Source organism: Panthera pardus, unplaced genomic scaffold (genome assembly GCF_024362965.1).
Source record: "Panthera pardus isolate Hobbes unplaced genomic scaffold, ASM2436296v1 HiC_scaffold_16, whole genome shotgun sequence".
Lineage (NCBI taxonomy): Eukaryota > Metazoa > Chordata > Mammalia > Carnivora > Felidae > Panthera > Panthera pardus.
In genome coordinates, this window is record NW_026526721.1 from 52,469,436 (window position 1) to 52,485,338 (window position 15,903).

The window sequence follows — 15,903 nt, forward strand, 5'->3', positions numbered from 1 at the left end:
CCATGAGCAAACAGTGACTGTATGGAACTTGCTGAGGGTTTGGGGGTAAGAGGTGTTCTGAATTATAGATAATATGCTATTTATTTGGGTGGCATTTACATTGGTGTGTTCACTTCTTAAAAATTCTTCACCTTACACTTATGATTTATGTGCTTCCCTGTATGTATTATTAAACTTAATATATACAGTTTTAAACATTTTGACAATAAAAATCTAAGATGAAAAAGAATGGGAAATGTGGGAATGGATGAAGTACCTGCTGAATAATAAACAAGGAAGTCAATGTTTATTTGTTGTTTGTTGGTTTTGTTGCTGTGGCGGTGGGGGTGGTGATGGTCCTAGTTGTTTAAAACTCATTCTAGCTCAAGGAGGTAAAAATGTCATCTTGATTTTAAACAAAATGAAAATCTGTTCTATCCTTATTAACCCATTCCTGTTTTTAATTTCATCTGAATTTTGTTAGAAAATTCACTTCGACCAACAAAGATGTATTTAGTGTCAGTACCTTTAAATTGAGTGCTAGCTTTGTTCTGAAGATAATGAAACATTCATAAGACCGTTTATATCTTTTGATTTTTATTATGGATGCAAAATATTAGGACTGTGGTTCCTCAATCTGTTGATACTTATATCTATAGTTATTTCCTACATCTAATCTTTTTCTATAATAACTTCTGTAATTTGTTAAAGAATATGAAAATAGATTGTTATCAGGCTATACTGTTCTTACTCTGCCATCACAATTGTTTCTCAAAACAAATGCTTTTGTTTGTTTTTGAAAAGCACATGTTTTCCAGCAACCCACACAAAGAACATATTAAAACTCTGGTCAAGTAGTTGCCTCACAACTCATCATGGACAGGATGGCAACCATGGTTATCAAGGATATTCATAATTAGATCTAACCATTCCTGTGAAAATTCTTGACTCTCATACAGAAAGACACAGATGCTGGGTATTTGTGATTATTTTTGTCAAAAACGTTTGTGACATTTTGTCTATAGTATGGACATTCATTAATTCTCTGTAAAATAGACAAGTATCATTCTCATTTTCACATTCTGAAATTTACAAACACCTTTTATAAGATTGCAGAAACAAGGAAAATAGCTTCTTCAACATTATTCCTGATTTTCTCACTAACCTCACTCATATGAGAAGTTTGAGGTTTTCTGACTTCTGGTCTCACAGCCTGACTTTTGAACATGATAAATTTCCTAGAGCCATGAAATTACTTTGTACATAATTTCATTTATTTTCTGACTTTGAAATAAAGTTTATTGGTGAAAAGGGATGGGAAGAGGAACTATAAATACAATCCATAAGAATATGTCAAAATTCCGTATTTCATTTTCTACTTACTAGCCACTGACCATAGCAAAACAAAGATTCTGGTCTTAAAACAAAAGAGGATTTGTTCTTTTCTTTCTCACGCACAGCCAACTGTGCTTCACTATATTTTCTTTGAAAGGTCAGTGATACTTGGTAGGTTTGTAAAACACGTAAGATACAATAGCTCATGGATCACAGCAAAATACCTTTGATCTGCTGAGGTCAGATTAAACAAAATCAGGAAGTTGTAGATCCTAAAATTAGAAAGTCCTGCCACAGAAGGGCTTAAGTAAAGCTTTAAATGATCTTCCTTTTAGCATTAAGAGTCCAGTCTGTCTTATAAACAACAAAGCCAGTAATGAAACAAAACTCTTCATAAGTCTCTCTTTGTAGGTCAAATAAATTAACAATCGATGGGCGAAATCTGATAGATATCTAAGTCAAACTGAGGTAAAAGAAATATAAAACTTCCAAACCTCTAAAATCCTCATTTAATAAACTGCATAAACACGTGGAACCTATTAAAGCTTTGGTTGTAAAGGAGACTTACAGAATTTTTTCTTTAATAGAAAATAAATCAGGTTATAAGCGCCTTGTTACTACATCTAATGGAAACTTTTAAGTCTATCTTGTTTGATCTTTTAGTACTATTATCTGGTTCATCTCCCTTTTTCTTTAAATCTTATCTTCCTTTAGCATCTATAACACCACACACTCTTCATGTTTTTTCCCCCTACTTTTCTGACCATTCCTCCTTTTCTTAAATGTCCTCTGGATACTTCATTCATCAGAATTCTTTAAGGATCTGTCCTCTTCATTCTCCCTGCACATTCTCCATGGTCTATATCATTTAGTTCAATGGCTTCACACAGCTTTCAGAGAATGTGAACTCAAATATCTAGGGACCAGACAGTTAACAGAAATAAGTAAAGAGATCCAGGTGAGGATTGCAATGAATTGAAGGAGAGCACATCTAACTTGGGCAAGCTGGGACCCAGGTATAGCCAAATGCTGCCTTGTCAGAATTCAGATCTAGTGGTGCCATCACTCCCAATTATTCAGTGAAACTCAATACAATATTTTTGTGGAAAATAAATCTTTAAAAGTTACCAACTAATTTTTTAATTAAACATTTCATAAGGCCAGGAAAAATATTCCACAGGTTGTTACTCTGTATGCTTTCATAAATACACTGTCAATTCTAAAATCTCTATCCCTATTCTATATTCTTCCCGTACCCCCAAGGTTGTATATCCAACCTAATATATATCACATGGAGTTATTTAGGTGCCCCAAACTGAACTTGTCTGTTTGCCAAATCCCCTCTTCTTCCTACTTTTCCTGTCTCAGTGCAGGATACCCAGTTGTTCAAAGCAGAAATTGAGATATCACACTTGACTCATTTCTTTTACCTCATATATCTTAATAGTCAAGTATGGTTAATTTTATCTCTAGGTCACTCTCAAAGTCATGTACTTTTTACTTATATATATGTACATTTATTTTGTGTACTGATTATATATTATTTTATATATTGATTTTATGTATATTATAATTTGTACCTAGTTTTCTACAATAGCCTCCTATCCGTCTCCTATTTCTAATTCTTCAGGTTCTAATGGGGGAAGGCAGTCAGACCTTAACATGATTATTTTTTAGATGGGAAGAAAATATTGAAATTCTACTTGCATTTTTATGTAGCTTTTAAATTCACATTATATGTCTTTTATTTGTATTACATATGAGAATACACATTATTTGTGTAAGAATATATGTATATATTCAGATCATAAATAATATGCTTAAAAGTATTTAATAATAAGTTAGTAATAAGGAATATAATCAAATGGGTTTGGAAGCCACTACTCAAATTCATTATATCTACTTCAGCAAGAGTCAACCACCTAAAATCCAAGTGTGACCACTTTCCTATTTAAAACCCATCAGTGGTTCCCCATTGTTCTCAGGGCTCCAAAGAACAGTTTTAAAAATGCAACTTTGTATATGGAAAAAGAAATACAAAGGGGAAGAAATGAACAGAGCTTTCAAAACACAGTGCAAGAGAGAGATTAATAGTTACAAGTACTTTGGTCTTTGAGACAGGGTAATTCCCATGGTGGATCATAAACCACTATTTTTTATTTGGATTCCTTGTTCATCAAGGAATTTTCTAGATAGGATATGGCTCCACACATCAATTATCAATGGGGACACAAATATCCTCATCTGCCTGACAGTGGCGCTAGTCACTGTAAATTGAAAAATAAAAATGTGGGTTATAGATCAGTTTATGAGCTCAACTGAATTGTGTGTACTCTGTAAACACACTCTTGGTTGTATGAAATCAGATTTCAAGGCTGAACGCCAGAACCTAAATCATGTTGCTTTTGCTAGGTAAAGGTAACTTAGTAAAGGATTCAGAGTGGAGAGAAGGAAAAAAATGAAGGCATTTATGTAAACTTGAAATTATCTGTACCTTTGTTTTGAACTCCAGCAGACTGTAACAACTCAGTCCCAATCACAGCATTTTCTACCCAACAGACTGCTAGACTCCTTAGTAACAAATGTGCAGCCCACCCAAAATACCAGCTCCTCCACAGTGCCTGAGCGGTCTGCTCTAGTAAATAATTCAGTATTTGTGACATTCCTTAAGCACCTTTCTAATGGAATAGAACTGGTTTCAAATATTTACCAATTCTGGATATACTATCGCCCCAAATTGAATACATACTGCCTAAAGGTAGAAAACTACAATTTGGTATCTTATTTGCTTTTATGTATCTTGTTATAAGGAGTCAAACAAAATAGGCCTGTAATTTCATTTTCCTTATTAATATAAACAGCCTTAGTTTTGTTTTTTTTTTTAAAGGTGACAATAGAAGTTGCCTAAATAATAGAAATATTAAATAGCATTCCTTGAGTTCTAGGTCAGTTGTTTTTTTTTTTTTTCTCTCTGTACAGTTAGTTACCTGGTGAAAGTCCTTAATTTCTCTTGTGTACCTCCTCCTTTAATTAAATATGACTAAGCTGCCTTTTCTTTGAGTAGAGGAAATGGCTGATCTAGCTATTATGCTAGAAAAACACGTATCTCACTCACTGGAAAGGTAAAGAAACTATCGTCCTTTGTTTCTTATTAAAAGTGAAAGGAAAATACAGGAAACCAAAGAAGGTCCATACCACTTCCCCAGGAAATCAAAGGTAGAGGCAATGAACTGAGCTTTAAATAGATCATTTTTCCCCCCATGGTAAGCAAGATAGTTTCTTATATTCTGTCCTATGCCAAATTTTAGAAAATGTATTATTTATTTTTGGCTTTCGCTTTTATGTTTCTAGGGACTGTGGAACACCCATCATACGAAGTTGAATATTAACTATATTATTTGCAGAATAATTAATATAATGGAGTCTTTAGGGAGATTGAAGGTTTAAACTGGTTAACTATTCCACAACACAAAGGGCTTACTATGTGCCAGACACTATTCTACATGCCTTATAGGTAGAGTTTAACTCTTTTAACCTTCACAACAACTCTGGATAGGAGGTATTATTGTCATTTTATCAACATTTTATAGATGAAGAAATTGATGCATGGAGAAAGCAAGTAGCTTGCCCAAAGTCACAAAGCTAGTAAATGTTACGGTCACAGCCTGAGCACACCCACCTACACACGCACCCGTAAGCACACTGCCTCCCAACCAATTAAGTGAGCAAACTCTGTGTCTCTGTCTTTATCTCACTATGCAGACGCTCACACACATCCCTTTACTCCTCAACTCATTTAAATTAAGTAAATGACAGTTCCTACAAGTCTAAATATGAGACATTGTGCTAAGCTACTTCAGGAAATACAAAGATGAGTAATAAGCCTGATTTCATGGAGCTTATACTCTAATGGGAAGTAAAATAACTAGGCAGATGATATTAAAACAACAAAAATAATAAGTACAAAGCATAAGCAAGAGTAGAGGAGTTCAAGGAAGAGATCTAGTAATAATAGGGATAGAATCATAAGCAAGGCACACTTTGAGGGATTAATAAGAATATTTATGCCAGAGATTATAAACACCTTCAAGAGGGAGGAGCAATATGGGCACAGACATAGAAACCTGTAATTGATGTGTCAGGAAAGAGCCAAAATGTCCCACTTGACAGAAGAAAAGGACAGAAGTAAAAAAGAAATGCTAGAAAAATACATCATGAATTAATCCAGCAATTACTGTCTGTTATGTATACAGTACCTAAAGGACACATTCAGTACATTTAAAGGATAATAAAGACTATAGTAAAAATGAAGTTAGCATATGTGAAAGAACTAGACACAGAGTCTGACATATAATAACTCTACTAACGTATCTGGATGAAATTTTGTGGATAAAATGTTAACAAGGAACTTCATAGTCACACAGAAAAGACCCACACAGTAAACATACATTCAATAACACAAACAGGTCTACAACACAATAGGGACACAAAGCATGGAATTATTGAAGTTGAACATACGGAGGGATGTATATTAGTGAGAACACCCCAGAAAAGGAGACTTCTGACCTAGACCTGAAAAATTCTGGGATGGTAAAAAAGAAAGAAGAGGCAAAGGAGGCTTTCAGGGAATTGAACTGTAGGAACTGAGGATTAAAAAAAGAAAAAAAAAATCAATTTGTAGATAATAAAGTCATTGAATATTTTGAGCAGAGAGTAAACATCATTCATCCATTCACCTATCCATCCAACTATCCATATAGTCTGCTGATATTTATTAGTGCCTGCACATTCCAGGAGGTGTGCCAGGTTCTGAGAAACCAAATCCAGGAAGGCAGGTCCTTGCTTTCAAGAAACCTTTCTAGTCTATTAGGAAGGGTGATCGTGTCAACAGTTCACTGCAGTCTAATATGACAGATATGAGCAAAGGCGCCTGGAACAAAGAGTATGGATATCCACCTTAGAGTAGGGGAGCTTCCAAAGTGGCATGGCTGACTGGCTTTCCAAGCAGTGGATGCCGTCTAGGAAAACAAAAACACATTGGGAAATAAAGTGTTGTGTAGTTAGGTTCTTTCTTTGAGAATGAGCAGAGTACAAAGAGATGAAGCCAGAAAAAAACAGTTCCTAAAGCTGGTCATGTTAATGGGATTTGAGATTTTAAACTAGAAGCAGTAACAATTCATGGAAGCATTTCAGACAAAGAGACAGAGAGAGGGAATGATTAGTTCTGGTTTTTTGTTTTTTGTTTTTTTTGAAAGAGCTCACTAGTCTAAGAACAACAGGATAGGTTGTTACTGAAGATAGGAAGACCAGTCAGAAAGTTGCTGCTGTAATTTAGGGAAGGGTTTGAACTTGAAATTGAAGAACAGAACTTGAAGTAAGAATGGAGAGAAGATGATGTATAAAAAGATTCAGGTTTAGAATCCATGATTCTTACTGAATTACAATTTTGTTGGAAATGAAAGTCCAGATCTCCCCAGTATGAAGTAGTACTTAGCACCATTAGCCCCAAAATTGCTACCTGACGTGCTTAGAAAAATGTCACCCAGAGTGTAATCACATCAATGGATTTCTGTTGGTCTAAACAGTGGGTAACCCATTTTTTCAGGCTCATGCTTAAAGCTTCTGGACTCTAAACTACTACTCCAGAGTAGTTGCAGAACACTCCAGAGTGCCAAGATTCAGTTTGGTACTGATCTTATTTTGCAGTATTTACCTAGACACATTTCTTCAATAGTGTCACTTCTCTTTTCCCATATATTTCTACTATCCCCTGGTCAGCAGATTAAGAAAGCAAAAGCAGGACTCAACTATCAAAACATTCGATGAATTTGCATAACCACCTAACAAATGCAGACCTTCCAAACTAATTTACCTGACACATGATTATTATTGATCTCCTTGGGACTCCAGTCAGGCACAGTCTCTTGGCAGCTGGGCTTGAGTCCTGAGAAGAGAGGTGGGTCCTGCCATGACTTCAAAAAGGTTGAGAAGCACAGAAAGGAAGTATTTGGCATGTAACACCTAAAATTTTTGTCTACTGGGATACCAACTCAACATACAGAAATCTGCTCCATTTCTATACACTAATATTGAAGTAGCAGAAGGAGAAATCAAGAGAACAATCCCATTATTACTTGCACTTAAAAGTGCAAGTACCTAGATATAAACTTAACCAAGGAAGTGAAAGACCTTAACTCTGAAAACTGTAAAACACTGATGAAGAAATTGAAGATGACACAAAGAAATGGAAAGACCTCCCATGCTCATGGATTGGGAGGACAAATATTGTTAAAATGTCCATACTACCCAAAGCAATCTATGGATTTAATGTAATCTGTACCAACATACCAACAGCATTTTTCACAGAACTAAACCAAATAACCCTTGAATTTGTGTGGAACCACAAAAGACCCTGAAATAGCCAAAACAATCTTGAGAAAGGAGAAGAAAACTAGAGGTATCACCATCTCAGATTTCAAGATACACTACAAAACTGCAGTAATCAAAACACTACTGTATGGGCACAAAAATAAGACACACAGATCAATGGAACAGAACAGGGAGCCCAGAAATAAACCAATGATTATACGGTCAATTAATCTTCAACAAAGAGGGAAGAATATGGCAATGGGAAAAAGAGTCTCTTCAACAAGTGGTGCTGGGAAAACTAGACAGCTACATGCAAAAGAATGAAACTGGACCACTTACTTACACCATAAACAAAAATAAACTCAAAATGGATTAAAGACATAAATGTGAGACTTGAAACCATAAAAATCCTAGAAAAGAACACAGGAAGCAATTTCTCTGACATTGGTTGTAGCAACATTTTCCTACATATGTTTCCTGAGGCAAGGGAAACAAAATCAAAATAAACTAATTGGACTACATCAAACTTAAAAGCTTTAGGGGCACCTGGCTGGTTCAGTTGGTAGAGCACACAACTCTTGATCTTGGGGGCACGAGTTCAAGCCCCATGTTGGGCATAGAGCTTACTTGAAGAAAGAAAACGAAACAAAACAAAAACTTCTGCACAGCAAAGGAAACAAAAGGACAACCTACTGAATGGGAGAATTTATTTGTAAATGACATATCCAATAAGGGGTTAGTATCCAAAATATATAAAGAACTTATACAACTCAACACCAAAGAAAGCAAATAATACAATTAAAAAATGGACAGAAAATATGAATAGACATTTGTCTAGAAAAGACAACCAGATCTGGGGCATCTGGGTGGCTCAGTTAGTTGGGCGTCCAACTTCAGCTCAGGTCATGATCTCACGGTCCATGAGTTCGAGCCCCGTGTGGGGCTCTGTGCTGACAGCTTGGGAGCCTGGAGCCTGCTTCAGATTCTGTGTCTCCCCCTCGCTCTGCCCCTCCCCTGCTCATGCTCTGTCTCTCTCTGTCTCAAAAATAAATAAAAACATTAAAAAAAAAAAAAAAAAAGACAACCAGATGGCTAACAGACACATGAAAAGCTGCTCAACATCACTAATCATCAAGGAAATGCAAATCAAAACCACAATGAGCTATCACCTCAAACATGTTAGAATGGCTAAAATCAAAAACACAAGAAAAAAGTATTGGTGAGGATGTGGAGGGAAAAAAAGAACCCTCTTGCACTGTTGGCAGGAATGTCAACTGCTGCAGCCACCGTGGAAACCAGTATGGAAGTTCCTCAAAATTTAAAATTAGTGGGGCACCTGGGTGGCTTAGCTGGTTAAGTGTCTGACTTCAGCTCAGGTCATGATCTCATGGTTTGTGAGTTCGAGCCCCACATTGGGCTCTCCGCTCTCAGCACAGAGTATGCTTCAGATCCTCTGAATCCTTCTCTCTCTGCCCCTCCCCCACTGGCACACTCACGAACATCCTCTCTCTCAAAAATAAACATTAAAAAAATTAGAATTACCATATGATTCAGTAATTCCCCTACTGGGTATTGACCCGCAGAATATGAAAACACTAATTTCAAAAGATGCATGCACCCCTATGTCATTGCGGCATTTATTTACAATAGCCCAAATATGGAAGCAGCCCAACGGTCCATAGATAGGTGATTGGATAAAGAAGAGGTGGTATATATGCACAATGGAATATTACTCAGCCATAAAAAAGAACAAAACCTTGCCATTTGCGACAACGTAGATAGATCTAGAGGTTTAATGTTACATGAAATAAGTCCGTTAGAGAAAGACAAATACCATATGATTTTACTCGTATGTGGAGTTTAAGGAACAAAGAAAAAGAGACAAACAAAAAACTCTTAACTAGAGAAAAAACTGGCAATTACCAAAGAGAAGGTGGGTGGTGGATTAAGTGAAATAGGTGATGGGGATTAAGAGTATGTTTATCATGATGAGAACTGAGTAATGCATGGAAATGTTGAGTCACTACATTGTACACTTGAAACTAAGATAACACTGTATGATAATTACACTGGAATTAAAATTAAAAAATAATAATAAAATAAAAAATCTTGTCTGCTTCCTGTTTTTATGAGATCTGAATACCAAAACTGCCTTTGGGAGTTTTACAAAATCTCTTGAAAAATAGCTTTGTCCCAATTTTAGTCCAAGCATAATATCTTTTTCTCTCTGACCATTCCTTTGAAAAAAAAATACAATACTCCTTAAGCTGAAAAACTACTTTATGAAAATCATAAGTTGTTTGGCTGTTTTTAGAACTAACTCCTCAATGCTTCTGCTTTTAGAAACAATACTAGTCTCAAGTTTAAAGGCACTGGTTAGATCAAATGAAAGCATTCTCACATGGCCTCAATGTGTAGCGAGATAAATGACAGAAATGCTTCCGTATGAGAACTAAGTTACGTGAAAATATAAACTAGTATTAGAGCATAAGGAAGATAAAAGAATTCAACCTTTTGAAAGGCTACATCATTCATTCATTTGCTTGCTCATTCAATAAAATACTGTGAAATAAGGTGAAAACCCACAGAGAATATAAAGATGGTTTCTCCAATGATCTAATAAAAGAATCATTAATTTTGATGACTATGGAAATATGTCTGAGTTCCAGAAGGAGCTTTAAATTTGGCTCTCATCCCAAAAGTAAAATATTAAAGAAAAATGGAACAGCTTTCTCAAGGAAGTGAAGACAAAAGAAAAAGGTATAAAGGTTTGGGAGGTAAGGACGGTATTTAATCAGTATTTCAAGAAACCCCCACTTGATTTAATAGTGCTTTCACTCATGTAGCAGTTGGAAGAAATTTCAGCCCCTTGATGTCTATGGTTATAAATAAAGGGAAATAAAGAGGTCTCAAATGCATAATTCTCTGTGGCTCGAAGTGCCAGCAAAACAAAGTCTGCTCTCAAAAAAAAAAACGTGTGAGCAATCTTTCCATTTTCTACTGACCTTTTGACAAGCAAACAATTTCATAACTCACCAGAATTTTCAGTTTTCAAAAAGAAATACCACAAACATTTTGTCCTGTAAGTTTTCTTAAAATTTTAAGATAAAGTATATTTTGAAGGTTACCAACTGTTTGCATTAGGCTCAAAGTATTAATACATGAGCTGTGACTTCAAGAAATCCTCTTGGTTCTTACGCCCAGAATTGGGCAATGCCTTTCTGCTTTCTACAGTCCACAAATATTTAATTAGCATACTTTTGGCTGTTATTCTAATTTAGATGAGGATGAACCTTTCCTTTTAATTTCTCATTTGTGAATGGATTTAGGAGCATTATAAATAGCTAGATTTCTGGAACACAAAATGTCCATGTTAGTGGCAAAAACCGTATTTCCCCCTTTAGTGCCAAAAAATCATTCAGAATATATTTTATTTAAGAAATAGGAAAAGGGCTTTAATACTTCCAAAGTCAAAAGTTAAGAAGCTAAGCACTTAGCACTTAGATAAGCAGAGTACTTCATAGAGAAAAAAAAAAAAAAAAAAAGGGAAACCCACTGTTACAGTTAATTTACCAGTGTCAAAAGATGAAGACCATCAAAAGTATATACCAACATTTTATAGGTCTCATTTCACCAGTGAATGTATAAATATAGACATTTAAAAAGGGGATAAAAACAATAATCTATGTGTAAGTCATCACTCTTCTCCTTTAATACTCAGCCAGGATTCTGCCTACATTCAAGGACATTCTGAGGGTGCTCACCAAAGTTTGTGTCTGGGGAGGAAGTATCTAAAGGAAATCATCTTTATCTAGCTACTTCGTGATAACACTTCTATAGCTTGTTTACACAAGATCCTCATTTCTATATCTTGTTTACACAACTCAAACTCTGTGCAATGATACAAAGAAAACCTGAAGTGGGGTGCTAAAGTATTCTCTTTCAGCTGAATATCAGTTCTCAACCAAGCTTACTAACCACCTCCTCTAAGAAGCAGTCCCTGATTCATTCAATCATGAAGCAACTGTTACCCTCTCTGAATTGTCAGAAAAACTTATTTATGCCATTTTTAAAGTCTCTATCCCTTTCTGCCTCTTATTTTGTATACGTGCCCTAGGTGTGTACTAAGTTATAAAAAAGATACGAGCTTCTGAGAGATTCCATCTTCTATACCTCTGCTTCTTAGAGGTAAACTATTTAACTCAATGAATGCTCATCAAATAAATAATAGTATGACTGCTATTTGCTTTATAGTAACATAAAACTATTTAGTAACTAAGGCATACTTTTGGTGGCTAAACAGAAAAATTAGCGATCAAAACATTTATCAAATATGCTCAAGTACAGTCTCAAAATATTCAAGTAAAATCTATACCATATGGAACTAGAGGTAAGACGAGGTCATTCTTCAAAAATGGATGCAGATGATAATAATGATTTGTACTTACTTGTCTCCAAAAAACTTTCTCCAGAACTCAGCAGCGTCTGCTTTCGTGATACGAAAGTTATCTCCCTGGAATTGCCCATTAGGAAAGATTGCTTTAATTTCTGCCAGCATGTGACTGAAGATAAGGGACAGTTTGGTGAGATTTCGTCTGTAGACATAGAGGGGGGAAAATGAAAAAAATATATATATAGGCACATGTTAAGTTTTAATGGGAATACATATTATGAAAAATAAAATTATGAATAGTATTAACATAGGTCTTAGTGGCTGATCGTGAACCTCAACTGAATAATGCATCTAAAATCAACGTTCATATAAACTATACATTTAAATTAAATTAAAGCCTAAGAGGCTTTCATTTTATATTTATCCATGTATTCATTCAACATAAACAAGAACAAGATAAATTACATGATTTCAATGAGCTCACAGCTTAATGGGAGAGGTAAAAAAAAATCATAACCAAATATAAATGCTGAACACAAAAGTCAGAGTGACTATTTCTACATGAGGAAGAAAGGAAAGATTAATAATCATCAGAGGAGGATCTAGGGAAAATTAAGTAGTTTGACGGATGAAAGACTTGGAGTGAAAGGGAGGAAGGGAAGGGAAGGAGAAGGTATCAGGGTATTAGCAACAGCTTCTATACAAAAGTACAGAGGGATGAAATAGAACTATTTATGTCATTTCCAGGTTTAGCATGGCTAGAGAAGAGCAGAAAAAGATGGAAGAAAATGGCATGACACAGGATGAGAAAGTTTGGTGAGGACGTGAAATAAAGAGGCATCTGGAACAATGACCAAACTTTTTGTCAAATACACTTCTACTCCCACTAAGAAATGAGAGTTTCTGATGATGGGCTCCAGATATGCTCATATTTCAGAAGCTCCTTGAGCAATTCTACTGTACTCCCCTTGTGAGGAGCTACTGCTAGAAGGAACAGGGAACCAAAATGGATTAAAAAGACAGAGCATATGATTAAATCTGTTTTAGTAAAAAAAGTTATGGTACACGGCACCCAGGTGGCTTAGTAGGTTAAGCGTCTGACGCTTGATTTTGGTTCAGGTCATGATCTCCCGGTCTGTGGGTTCGAGCCCCACACCGGGCTCTGTGCTTACAGCACGGAGCCTACTTGGGATTCTCTCCCTCTCTCTCTGCCCCCCCTCCCCCCCACCGGCTTGTGTTCTCGCTCTCTCTAAATAAATAAATAAACATTAAAAAAAAAAAGACAGGAAAAGTTATGGTAGTATGAAAAAAGTGGTTTAGAATGTTGGGAAAGGCAGGTGTTATCTTCACTGTAATTACCATGGTAAGTTCTGGGGATTCTGGCAGGGTTTAAAACATGATTCATACTTCAGAATACTACTATCACCTGCACTCCTTCCTGCCACTTCATAAGAACTTTATAAAATGTTAATCAGCCCAAAACTGCTGGAGTTAACCAGTAAAGAAGCAATTGAAACACAAAACACTAAAGAGCTCTTCAATTTTGAACTGACCATGCTTCTTTATATTCCTGTTTACTCAGAATCACCAGAACTCAGTAGATACATATATATAATATCTTTCCATTTTGAAGCTTCAGCTGCTTTTGTGTGTGTGTGGTGAGGGGCCAAGGGTGAGGAGAAGGGGGAGGCAATTGCTTTAGGACTAAACATAGAGGATAATTAACAGAAAAAGCCATCACATTTGCAATGCATTTAAAACTATACAATATTTCAATAAGCCTATGACACTAAGAGATATGGTTCTTTACCCAGTTTTCATTCATGTATTTGTGTTTAATGACTCTCAAATAACAAGCAAAAACATGTTAGGTACCAAAGACATCACACAATATGCACCTGTCAATAATGTCAATGAGTATCACTCTTTCTAAAACATTTAGAAAAGGAACCTATAACTTCCCATGTAAGATGAATACAGAATAAAGGAAGGTACTCATGATAAAAAGCAGGAAAAATAGGAATGAAAGGAAAACAATAGTATAAAGTACTCTATACCTCAATGAATTCACCTCTATTGGAAAACCAAAACTGTCCCAATTTCCATAATGTTTATAATCTATGAGAAGACTTATGACAAAGAGGAATCAGAACTTTAGGCCATATTTTAATGCTTAGCAACAGTAAACAATCTGCAAAGTCATTACGGTTATACATAATATTCCATTATTTTCTTTCTTAGATTCAGCCACACTGCCACACCATTCAGCCTAATCCAAATGTGAAAGTTCTTTAGTCAACTTTGATCTTATCATTTATGTCAATACATCCTCATTTAGTATGTATGGTAGATACAAGAAATTCAGTTGTAGGAAATGAAAACGGAACTATAGAACTAGATCAAAGGGAAGAAATGTGGCCAGTACAAGCTGCAACTGACTTTTGAAATTTGAGTTGAAGGAAGAACATAAAGTCATGTTAGAAAATCTGCAACAAATTTACTTATATAATTAGGCAAAAGGGTTAATTTTCCACCAAACTTCCAATTGATAGATACAGGGGAAAAAAAAAAGAAAACATCAATATGGCTATAATTAGGGTAAACCAACTGTTCCTTATGTCTGAATTGGTTGCTCTCCATCCACTTATGCCTTTGTTCTTTAATCATATCCAAATGTTCTTCATTTTTATTTGTTAGATCTAAAGTCTGAAGCACAATGCCAGTGATTACCCATCTCAGCTATGTGATCAACTACACTTTAAAGCAGAACTACTAACATTTTATCTTTATAATTTACAGTCTAGAAGCTGTAGTAATCACTAGTACCTATATAAATTAAATAATCAGTTTTAAATTATCAAATGTAGGTAAGAGTTCAACTTTCTTAATTCCTGCAAGTGGATCACCACATTTTTTTTTACATTTTGCATAAACTAAGGCAGTGGAAAAAGATATAGTTTTGCCTTTAGTCTTTAAAGAAACTTAAATTCAAGTTGTTAAAAATATGTGAATGCAACAGTGTTGTATTACCTTAATTTTCACAGATGAGAATATATATTTGTATTTATTTTATATCTAGTTTTTAAATACATGCACATACCATACACATGTAAATGATCACCTTGGAAATGCATTATTTAAAAGATCAGTTTTTAGAAGTTGTAATTCACAACAAGATATGAACTGACATCTAACTGTACTATCCAATGTCATTTAAATTTATTATCACAGCATATGGTTTTTGTCTTTTCAATAACGGTGGGGCTTTGTTGTTGTTTAATATTATTTTGCTATACATTACGTGCTTTAATTCCCCTTCTCACTTTTTTTAAATAACTTCCAATTTTGAAAACAAAATCCAAGAATATAATTATCTCTAACCATTTAGCCACAGGAGGAAGAAAGGCAACAACAATACATCTTCTTTCTAGATGAAATGTTTTTTCCTTATTATGAAAAATTTCCATACTTGGCCAATTTTCCCTAGGCCCACTGACTGCTGCTCATCATAACACCAAAATGATGAGTGGTTAATAAAGGATTTGATTATTACTAATTAAGAGTGTATTTCTATCATCAAAACTCCCCTACCCCAAAACATCTAAAAAAGTAAAAAAGCTCGTCCACAAAGACTCAATAACCTTGTAAACGTAACTTTAATTTTACAAAGAATTCTGCAACACTTTCACATCAGAGATATTTTGACTAATTACTACATCTCCCATTAATCAGCACAAGCTACGCCATTTTTAATACTGGTTTTGTGTGAAATTTTGTTTATTAAGAAATAAGCTTCAGAAAAGGAATATCTTGAAATACCAAGTGAT

At 35.0% G+C, this 15,903-nt stretch overlaps 1 protein-coding gene across 4 annotated transcripts in view; it reads right to left on the reverse strand.

Moving 5' to 3' along the window:
- CBLB (Cbl proto-oncogene B) overlaps positions 1-15,903 on the reverse strand; it is a 211,870-nt gene that overhangs the window by 109,117 nt on the left and 86,850 nt on the right. For all 4 annotated transcript variants that reach the window (XM_019448254.2, XM_019448255.2, XM_019448256.2 and 1 more), the window contains exon 4: positions 12,132-12,278. In XM_019448254.2, the coding sequence (XP_019303799.1) occupies positions 12,132-12,278 (147 nt within the window). The remainder of the gene's footprint in view (positions 1-12,131; positions 12,279-15,903) is intronic.